The 10,532-nt window shown below is 37.4% G+C and overlaps 1 protein-coding gene across 2 annotated transcripts; it reads left to right on the top strand.

Annotated features, from left to right (window-relative positions):
• The first annotated feature begins 43 nt into the window (after window positions 1-43).
• Window positions 44-10,130, top strand: LOC146449132 (cysteine-rich with EGF-like domain protein 2). Of its 2 annotated transcripts, XM_085101983.1 has the most exons (15): window positions 44-377; window positions 1,361-1,443; window positions 2,054-2,108; window positions 2,283-2,338; window positions 2,710-2,762; window positions 3,578-3,616; window positions 3,897-3,946; window positions 4,773-4,899; window positions 5,159-5,260; window positions 5,877-5,957; window positions 6,456-6,557; window positions 7,196-7,279; window positions 8,030-8,125; window positions 8,433-8,573; window positions 9,941-10,130. In XM_085101983.1, the coding sequence occupies exons 1-15, from the start codon at window positions 228-230 to the stop codon at window positions 10,054-10,056; spliced, it is 1,335 nt and encodes a 444-aa protein (XP_084958109.1). In that variant the 5' UTR covers window positions 44-227; the 3' UTR covers window positions 10,057-10,130. The 2 variants fall into 2 exon arrangements, with proteins under 2 accessions (XP_084958109.1, XP_084958108.1); XM_085101982.1 differs by lacking the exon at window positions 9,941-10,130 and having other exon boundaries at window positions 50-377; window positions 8,433-8,934.
• The last annotated feature ends 402 nt before the right edge of the window (window positions 10,131-10,532 follow it).

Here is a 10,532-nt window from a genome sequence, read left to right on the forward strand (position 1 = left end):
TGACCCAGCGGTTTTTCCATTGGGAATAGAAATTGACCCGGCTAATTTCACGAACGTTCAACTTCACTGGAAACACGTAGGAGCATGGAATATTATTTTCTTCTTGTAAAGCTTGCTGTAAAATGCGCTAGAGATTTCTAATTAATAGTGCTGACCTGAAGTGCTGACCATCTACCATAACTCGAGTTTCGTTCAAACAAGATTTCATCACGTGGCTGGGAAAGCTTATGGACATTTCTTTGAACATGTCAAAAAATTTGTTGGTACACATCGTTTTAGTTGTTAACATTTTAGTCTGCAGTGGACTTAAATCAGCTGCTAGGGAAAAGAAGGCAAAATGTCCTACTTGTACAGATATAGTAGAAGCATTTAAGAAGGTAAACAGTTTTACTTTATCATTAACCTGTCTACTTACGGTATTACATTAGCGTAAAAGCGGTTTAATTTTTAACCTGAGCTAGTAATTGTTGATTAAGATTACGAGACCTAAAATCCCTCTCGCTTGTTACTGTTTTATAAGTCTAAATTCTACCAGAAGATCACAGTACACATCATTTTATGTTACCTGCCTGAGAAAGGTAATTCACGATAAACTTCACCTTGGTAGGTGGTGTGAAAAATTAACACAATCATCAATTCAACTAGAAATCAGCATTAAAAACGATTTATGGCTTACTATGAGATGTCTGTGAACTCTTCAATATACAAGCGAGAAGGCTTCCTTGCTAATAGAGGTCCCTTTTTAAGCAAATTGACCAGCAGAGGAGACCTCTGTTAGTGAAGGCCAGAGTAGCACCCCCCCCCCCCCTCACCCCTTAGACCAAAATACATTGGGTAATTTTTCACCACCTGTTATCAGACCCGGCATCTAAAACCCATATCTATTTTCAGACTTGGCCTCCCAGGGTTCCTAAAGTTTGATAATAAAATAACTCAAATCAAAGTACCAGACATCACATCTGTAGCAAGCGACCAAACATTACCACTGGCCTTTAAAAACCCTGAAATCCATTCCAATTTTCCGACATAGCTCCTCAAATGCACCCCTCTTTTCAGACTTAGCCTCAGACTAAAATGATCAAAATCTATATCCTTGTTGGACCAAAAGGGGTGAGAAGCTATACCCTTTGGCAAGTGCTGTAGATACTTACATTAGCTTTAAATATAAGGGGGTACCCTCCCCTCCCCCTCCCCAACAGTAATTTTGTGAGAACTTGATGGTAAGGCTCTAAGGTTTGGCATTATAAAAGATGTGAGGATGACAAAATTAATTTTACTGGAGGAACAAAACAAGTCATGTCATTCACCTAATTGCAGACATGCTGTACATGAAAATGTGGTAATTGAATTTCAATTATAGGGCAAAGGTAATACAGAAAAATCTAACTTTGGTGGTGGAAACACAGCATGGGAGGAACGAGCATTAGGAAGTTGGGCAACTAGGTAACAATTAGTATTGTCATAATTTTAAACTTAGACTTGCATTGTACACCATACAGACATGTGCAAGTTAATTAAAAGTTTTAATTTTCAAGTTGTAAACCCAGTTTGAAAAAAAAATTTAAAAAAAACTGTCTGCTAGTTTTTTTTTATATTTTCTGATAATTATTTATGTGTATATCATATAATTATTTAGTACAGACATGAACACATGCAGAACAGAACTTGTTATCAATATTTTTACACAAGCAAGTAATCTCAAAAGCTGTTATTCAATAAATTAAACAGGGATCCAGAGTTTAACATGCTCAGGGTTACAGTCTCTTTGTACAATATAAAGTGTTTGCACCTCCTGTTTTTGTCAAAAGTGAGGTCCAAATAAGTGAAAAAAAATAACCAGGGAAACGTTCTTTGACAATGTGATAACCATATGAAAAACTTCATTCAGTTTTTGACAGAAAAAATAGAAGACCTTAGAACTTACTTAGGATGTCCATTCTTCCCCAGAACCCAAGGCCTTCAGTTGTACACCTGTCGTTCTGAGGCTTACATGTCTTTATGTTTGTTACTTATACTTATTATGCTAATAAACAAATGATTTGTTTTCTGTCAGTGAGACAAGATTAGTTGAAATAATGGAAGGACTTTGTGGTGATAGTGCTTCAGAGGTAAGTAAAGTTAACAAGCATTTTTTCATTAAGTTTGCAATGTAATAATGCCGCAAAAAGTCATTATGATAAAATTATACAGTGACTTTAATAAATCCATCATTCCAAAAGCAGCAGTTCTCTGAAGGTGACAATATAAATTTATAATATTAATTGTTTTGATTGTTTTTCCAGTGTCATGCTATGGTGGAGGAGCATGAGGAGACTTTAGAAGAATGGTGGTTTAAACAGTAAGTCCATGAAGTTTGTAGATGGGGTGGGGGTGGGGGTGCAGGTGAGGGTGGGGTGAGGGGGATAAAATGATGACCTCTGATTCTAATAATTTAAAGTAAAAAAAAAATGGCAGGCCTTTCAAAATCTCTAATAAATGCTTTGCTAATCTTCAGAACATGTGGTCAGTGCCTATACCATCAGATTACAGCACATGACTTTCTCTACATAAATACATAATTATATGCCAAAAAAATGTCATGTACACAAAACGTAAGTAATTTAAAATATATACATTTTTTTTGGAATTATATCCTATATTGCTAATTGATTTTTATGTGTGTGTGTAATTAAATTAAACAGTTGTTGTCCTTATAAAATTATCTTACAGTGAATTTAAAAATGAAGACTTGAAGACTTGGTTTTGTATTGATAAATTAAAAGGTATGCATTTTTAATTATCTTCTAAGAATTCAGTAAAACACTGCATTTTATCTAGACCTCTCATAGTTGACCACCACCAGCACCTTCTTTGGGGATTGACCCTGTAACCTGTAAATTTGCACAAGTTTTAACAACAAAAAAAATGTTATAGGTTATTGGCTGAAATGTAATAGGGTCTTCAAATATTCTAATGTCATGAAACCCGTTAGTCACTGTGGTTTGAAATGATGGTCAAATTAATCCTTTATTTCACGGTTGTGTCACATATGCGACGCAATCATTAGAAAAAGGATTAATAAATTATTTGATCTATCAAGAAGATTCTACTAACTGTTTTCTTGAACATTGTGAAATGTTGCCTAAAAACATATAGCATTTACAGATTTAGTTTAATCAACATGTGTTATATTGGATGTCATTTAATACTTAAATTAGTAATATTGGCATGTAATTTACTAGTTTCAATTTTGCAACATGTATGCTTGAATGAAATAGGACCCAGCACTTGGTAGATTCCTTTTGCTGCAGTTCAAGAAGAACCAAAAATAAATCCCTCATACGGCAAGCATGAGTTGCTCCTATCACATGTATAAGGAAATGTAATTATAGCAAATTTACTGAAGTTTAAAAGTGATAAGGAGGGTACATTTCTTTTATGATAACCATTCAGTATCTCATTTAGCAGGACTAATTTGGAGAAACTTAAGGATTTCAAGGCCATATGGTCCTTTGCCCCCATTTTCTTAATGACTGTGTAAGAGTTATTACTTATAGATCTTATTACCCCTTATTAACATGAAATCTCTTCATTTTAGTTTGTTGTCCAGAAGGTACATATGGCCCAGATTGTAAAGGTAATTTAAAATTGCCTAATTAAATACTAATAACAAGTCAATATCAAATCTAGTCATTCTTTATACTGAAGTCTGTGTTTTCTCTTTAAACTCCTTTGCAAATTCCCAAGTGTCAATTGAAACATTTTACCCTAAAAAGGAAGTACTCGCAACCAGTATAAAAACTTAATTATGAAAGCAATTACGTTTCCTCTGTAGCTTTAACCAATAATTTTCTGTATATTTCGTTATCACTCCTCTCAAGTTGATGTAAGCTATTTCATTTATTCTCTTTTTGCAGAATGTTCAGGAGGAAAAGAAAGTCCTTGTAATGGGCATGGGAAATGTGAGGTAAAGTGTCAGCTCTTACTGTCAAGTGAGCCTTATAAGTTTAATTTGTTTCCCATTTGTCTGCTGATGATTGTGGATAATACCTACATTTTACACAAGCTCTGTTTATTGTGTACGTTCAGGTTTGCCAGTTTTTCTGCAGCATCAGTTGCAGAACTATAAATTTAAAATGATGCATGCTTGTAAATGGTTTCAATACTGGTCATGTGACTTGCCTAGTGTGTACAGTTGATGTTGCAATGCCCTTTCATTCAGGAAGACCCAAGGGGTAAATAAGTTTGCTGTTACGTTTCTCATCCTTTACTTTTCTTTTTCAAAATTTTTGTTTTTCAGTTGTCTGTTGTTTATAGGCTAACGTTAAATTGGGTTAACATGCTTACAACCACTTTTTACTGTGTAACAAAAATGTCCCTGAGAATGATGATTATTCTAAAAAGTGACGCAGGCATACTTGGAAAAAAGAAATCCGAGCGCTCCTATCAGGAGTCGAACTTAAGACCTTCCAATTACTAGTTCGGATGCTCTACCACTGAGCTACAGTAGACTCGTGGGAGCTAAGGCCATTAAACTAGGTTAATGGCCTTAGCTCCCACGAGTCTCCTGTAGCTCAGTGGTGAGACTCTCACAACTTGACCCCCTAAAATTTGTCGTTGACGCTCTATCACTTTGAAAGTTATCTGAAGCACTGAACTGTGTGGATGTCTCATAGTCCAAGTTCACCTCAGTGAACCTATTTTATTCTGTCAGCCATGTGTTTATCATTACAACCTTCATGTACGTTTTGACTGCAGACTAATAGTAGTAATTGTATGTGGTTGCTTTACAGGGTGATGGCACGAGAGAGGGGTCAGGCAAATGTTCATGTGACAGTGGCTATGAAGGGGAGCTGTGTGATGAATGTGCCGAGCTGTACTATGAAGAGCAGGGTCAAGACTCTAAACCAAAATGCACTGGTGAGTGACCTGATTCAGCTGGAAAGTAGAAGTTGCACATTATATATGCACTTTACGTTCTCAAATCTTTTTTTTTTTTTTTTTATCATTTGGAGACAAATTTGAGCAAACATGCATGCTCTGTTCCTTGAAATTATACTGGTTTGAAAATTAAGCTTCCAAAACCAATCAAAAGTGTAGTCTCCAATGATGAATATTAGGGGCCCAGTGTGTGTCCTGTTTTGAGTCTGACTGTATGCATGCTCTTCATTTCATTTAGCCTGTCATGAGTCTTGTGCTGACAGCTGTACTGGTGGCTCACCCAAAGACTGTGAGAAGTGTAAAGAAGGCTGGGAGATGACGGAAGAGGATGGCTGTAAAGGTATTAGCACTATACAGTCGACTCCCGATGTCTCGAACCTTCAAGGGAAATTGAAAAAGGTTCGAGTTATCGAGGGTAAAATTATATAGAAAATGACCTGAAAGGAAAGGAAGATTGGTTTGAGTTAGCACGAGGTTCAAGTTAGCGAGGGTTCGAGTTAAGGGGAGTTGACTGTATGTTCTTGCACCAGATACATTAATTTTGTAGTGACAGAGTGTTTCAGTTTTAACTTTTTAGTCATTGCATGTAGTTGTCAGGTGTTATTGAGTTGAACTGTTGTGTTTGTGGATGAGATGTTTAGGCGTTACTATCTAGGCAGTACTTTCTAAAGGTGCTGAATTCCCTTTCCCTCTCCCAAGATTTCTAATGATCCACCTACTTTTGATGATAACTTCACTTTCATAAGAGCAGCTATCCAAGTACAATAATAAACTCTGAGAAAACAGCTCAATTTTACTCGTGTCTGAGATGTTTTCTTGGAATGTGTCCTCAAGTTCTGATTAAAATGTATAAAAATTAAAGTGCTTACACTTTAATTATTATTATTTTCACTGACAGTGTATTGGTTACTTTTTGTTGTTTTATTTTGTTTTGTTTTTTTATGTGGTGTTTTTAGACAAGAATGAATGTGATGAAGAAGAGAAGTGCGAGGAAGGCAAATATTGTGTGAATAACCCAGGGTCATACAGATGTGAGGGTAAGTGAACCCAGATAATCTGCCACGTGACAGGTCTTCAGTCAAGTTTTTTCCTGTGCAAATCTTTTTTTATCAATCTCACATCAATCAAGTGAGCTGCTCATCACTGTGTTAGTCAATGCTTTTTTTTTAAAGGAGATAAAAAAAAGCTACTCGTTGCAAAGCTTTCATGCAATATCGTAGGTCTTGGAATTCAACCTCTGAATTTTCCTTCAACCCTTGAACCTGTATTTCAATAGAGTTGGTCAAAAATTGTTATGGCGCTCATTTACGACAATTTGCCAACACCAGTTTACAAGCTTAGGCTGCCTTCCTTAACCTACAGCAATTGAACTTAGCGTTCTTGCCAGAAAAGCTGTCTTGGCAAATATAGGTTGGCGTTTGTAGACTTAACAAAAACAGGGTTAGGGTTGGTTATCTTTGAGTTGTTGCCCGCAGGGTGTGCAATTGCTGATAACAATGATTCCCGAGTTGCTAATTCTCTCATATTTCCGTCAGCCTGTGATGAGTCATGTGAAGGTAACTGTACCAGTGAGGGGCCCAAGGGATGTATTGAATGTGCCAAGGGGTATGTCAAGACTGACGAGGAAGGCTGTAAAGGTGAGTTAGTAAAATATTGCCAGCGATATGTAAAATGGTGTTCACGAATTGAGCAGCTGCAATGCAAGCAGCTATGGCCTCTAATGTCCTCCAGGACACGAAGAGGACTAGCAAGTAATGCAAGCAGCTGGAGAAAATTAAGTTTGAAGGGAATTCGAACCCTTCTCAACAACTTAACTTGTTCGTTCAGAAATGGAGCCTTACCACGTTTACTCGTCTGTGAATGGTGAAAAAGCAAAAGCTTTTTTTTTTTTTAACCTCGGTGAAACACGTACATGATCTGCAAAACAGCCGTGTTTTACATAAATATGGAAGTGGCTTTCTTTTTACCGTGAACTGAAATCACTTCCCAGGGTAATGATATTGATCATAAACTGGACCTCGAATGAAATGACCGTTTTTCCTTTTTTTTTTCCCCTCAACTGAGTCCCCGCTAAGCAAAGTCTTAAATGCCTTGCTGAGGACTAGCAAATCCCAGATAGGAGCACAGTGGTTGGAATTGCTTCATACTCTGTTCAGTTAGCCTGATCGCAAACCATCCCGTCTATTTCCAGTTTTCCTTTTCCAGAATAGCGTCAAAAGAACGCTTCCTTAATAAAGACATTTTGTTTCAGCAGAAGTAATTTTTCTGGTTTCAGATGTCGACGAATGCGCGGAAAATTCAACCATCTGTGAAAACGGCAAGTTTTGTGACAACACGCCAGGATCGCACGCTTGTCGAGGTATTAAAATAGAGATATATCATAAGCACCTTTTTGCGTTTTTCATGTGCAGAGGAAGAAAACTGTGTGGACGAAAATATGAATGGGAATGTTGAATACTCAGAATGAAACAACTGAGGAACAAAGAATCCGCGAGATTAAGCGCTCCAGTATTGACGTCACAGCCCAGCTATCCCCAGTCTCCCGTTTTGCGCGGTATTGTACCCAACCGGTAGTGAAATTTGACACTTTTATACGCCTCAAACACGGGAACAAAAAGTGATAAGGAATTTGTTTTTCGATTTTCGTACGTGAACAACATGAGGATTTGATCAAGCAAATAAAAAAATCTGTCATATACACTTTAAACACGATTGCTTGTTTTGATTTATCAAGCAGTTCTTTCGTTGTCTTCCAATCGATTAAAGAACAAAGGTCGTATTCTCACGGTACTCTCGCAATAACATAAAGAAACTTCACTTATCAACTTTGTGACAATTGAAAGCTGAGGTTTCTTAGTCGCCCCTTTTTAAGCTTTGTACTGCGTACAAGTAAAACTTTTTCGATTTCTCATCGCGCATGTGCAAAGTTATTCCAATGAAGAACTTTGTCTTGTTAAAATAGTTTATACTTTGCATCCTATTTATACGGTCATAAGGCAACGTATGACAGCTGCCTGTATCTAGTACCACGAGAGCCTTGGGGTTCCACAGCATCTCGTATTTAAAGCCAAAAAGAAACATGATGTGATAAACAAATTTGTTCTTTCAGTTTGTGACTCCGCCTGTGAGACTTGCATTGGAGAAGGGTCTCGGGGATGCACGAAATGCAACTCAGGATACAAAATGGCTGACAATGAGTGCAAAGGTATTGAACAGCCATTCAATGCGAATGTCTTGTTAAACAGATTTTTACAGTATTATAAAATCCTTACCTTCCCTCTGAGTGTCCTCTCTCTATATATATAGCTCAAGATAGAGACCCTACATTTTCTTAAAAATTGAATCCATTCTTTGTTTTCTTAGACGTCCTCTAAGATAATTATCATCGAACGGTTGGTTCAAATTTTCAAAAATAATAAGCACCGCAGAGAGCTCCTTTCGTAACAACAAAGTAGATGAAATGATAATTAATTTTGACTTCAAGATGTCGTTTGTTTTATATAATTTTACAGATGTGGATGAATGTTCTACAGAAGAACACGATTGCGAGAAAGCCACACAAAGCTGCAGAAACATGCCGGGTAGCTTCACTTGCGACTGCAAGAAAGGCTTCAAACGTGACGGTGACAAGTGTGTGAAGAAAGAAAAGAAAGGTAAAACGAAGGCGCAAAACACAAAGACCGAAGAGCAACAGCTAGAAGAAGAACTAGCCAAAGGCAACTACTACACTGAACTTCAAATGAAACTTGGTTCTGTCTTATATGCTGTGTTTTTTGCTTGTGTGGTTGCTGCTGTGATGAAACGAAGTAGGCTCGCTATCGTAATACTGACACTTGTGTACGGATGTATATTGTGGTTTTTAAGAACATAACTGACGATGGAACCTGCTCTATGGGAACTGGAGCCCATCGGCTTCGTAGAGTCAAAATTTGACTCGTGGAATGTTTCTATTTATGTCTGTGGATGAAATCCGATAGTGTCCGTTCAAATGAAAGTTACTGAGCAGTGCTTTCCTGTGGTGCTGTTTATTATGCTACAAGGTGGTTCAAACTTTTGACTCAGTGGATGTAACCCTAAAGGGTGACCATTCAAATGAAAGCTACTGAACATTAGTTTTCTGTGCGATGTTCATCGTTTGGTTAGCTCTTTTTTGTCGGTGGATGAAATCCTGGGAATTTTGACTATTACAACAAGATCAATTGAGCAAAACATCCGATCTAAGGAAGCTTTTCGTGCTCGAATTTTTCCTTTCTGCAATACCGCAGCATTTTAGTAAAGGAGATTAGTAAACCACAACGGTTAATTTTGCTGTAGCAATGAAAACGTAACTAACCAAAATACGTCTGCGCAATAGGTTTGGACAAAATGAACACTTTGTTTAAGTAAAGGTTTTGGACAGAAATGTTTTGGATGATAAAGGTTTGTCAACTATATTAAACAGGAGAGTTTTCGGAGCATTAAAACTCGTTGTACAATTAAGTATGGTGGCTCGTGTACAAATCAGTATGGAGAACAGGAAAAAGCGAACAGAGAAGATAAAAAAAATACCTGCCGCATTCACACTCAGACATTTTATTCGGTTTTATTCGAAAACATTTTTCGTCACTTGTTTTGTAAAGTTCATACTACTTCATCGTTATCGAATTCTTACATTTTCGTTTGTTTCCTCGCCAAACTATATATTTGCTTGATTTTACTTTGCACTCGATTTTGGAAATCTGTTTTCGATCATCTGCGCGTGGACAGAAGGCCTGACCGTATTAAAAAAAAATAACGTTGAAGGTCTGGTCCTGAATAATACCAGGAACTGTCCACGTGTGAAGGTAATATGTCACGTAATACGCGTCACACTATCCTTAGGCGTGATTCTACTTTATGTACTTGCCTCTTATCTTTGCCAAGTTCTGGTGTCACTTTTGCTGCTGTTTCTCTGCTTCCTCCGAAGGCTTCTCTGTTAAGCTGCCGTTTTCAAACTGTTGCGTTTGTTTATTTTATTTTTCTTTTTTGTTGTTAAATGTAGAAGTTGTGAAAGATGACAGAGATGATGGCGATGACGATGAAGATGAGGAATTTGATAAGGAAGAGACAGACCAGGACAATAGCAAAAGTGACTCCAGTAAACGCGAGGAGTTATGACACACAATTTTGTAAAATTGTACCGAAGAACCTTAATAAATTATTTGTTAGTAATAAATTTCATTTTAATTGAAGATTGTTGAGTAACTTGTGTGGATAGTAGCTTTTATATAACGGCGATAACACGAGCGTGGACCACGAGTCGTGTGGCAACCTCGTTTCCTCTCTCTATGCTTTACAGACAAGCGCAAACACAAGCATAAGAAGAATTGTGTGAACTAGGGTGAGACGGGTAGTATGGCGGTTGACGTGTGTCAAAATTAGTCTTGTAAAATTTATTGCGGGGTTTCCGGTATTTTGACTGTTGTCTTGTATTTTAGTAGCCGACTGCTTTGTCAGTGAGAGTACACTGACTGAGAGCACACTCAAAATGAGAACGCATTCAAAATGAGCGCACATACGCCCAGGGGCCCCACTCACATATTTTGATGACAGGGGGGTCCGAGGGATTTTTTGGGGTCTGACATTTTGGCCAA

Source organism: Pavona decussata, unplaced genomic scaffold, assembly GCF_977016875.1.
Source record: "Pavona decussata unplaced genomic scaffold, jaPavDecu1.1 SCAFFOLD_638, whole genome shotgun sequence".
NCBI lineage: Eukaryota > Metazoa > Cnidaria > Anthozoa > Scleractinia > Agariciidae > Pavona > Pavona decussata.

Coding starts and splice junctions, on each gene's coding strand:
- LOC146449132 (XM_085101982.1), top strand. CDS start 228: ATGGACATTTCTTTGAACATGTCAAAAAATTTGTTGGTACACATCGTT. Junction 2,763..3,577: donor TTGTATTGATAAATTAAAAG/GTATGCATTTTT, acceptor TCTTCATTTTAG/TTTGTTGTCCAGAAGGTACA. Junction 5,958..6,455: donor AGGGTCATACAGATGTGAGG/GTAAGTGAACCC, acceptor TATTTCCGTCAG/CCTGTGATGAGTCATGTGAA.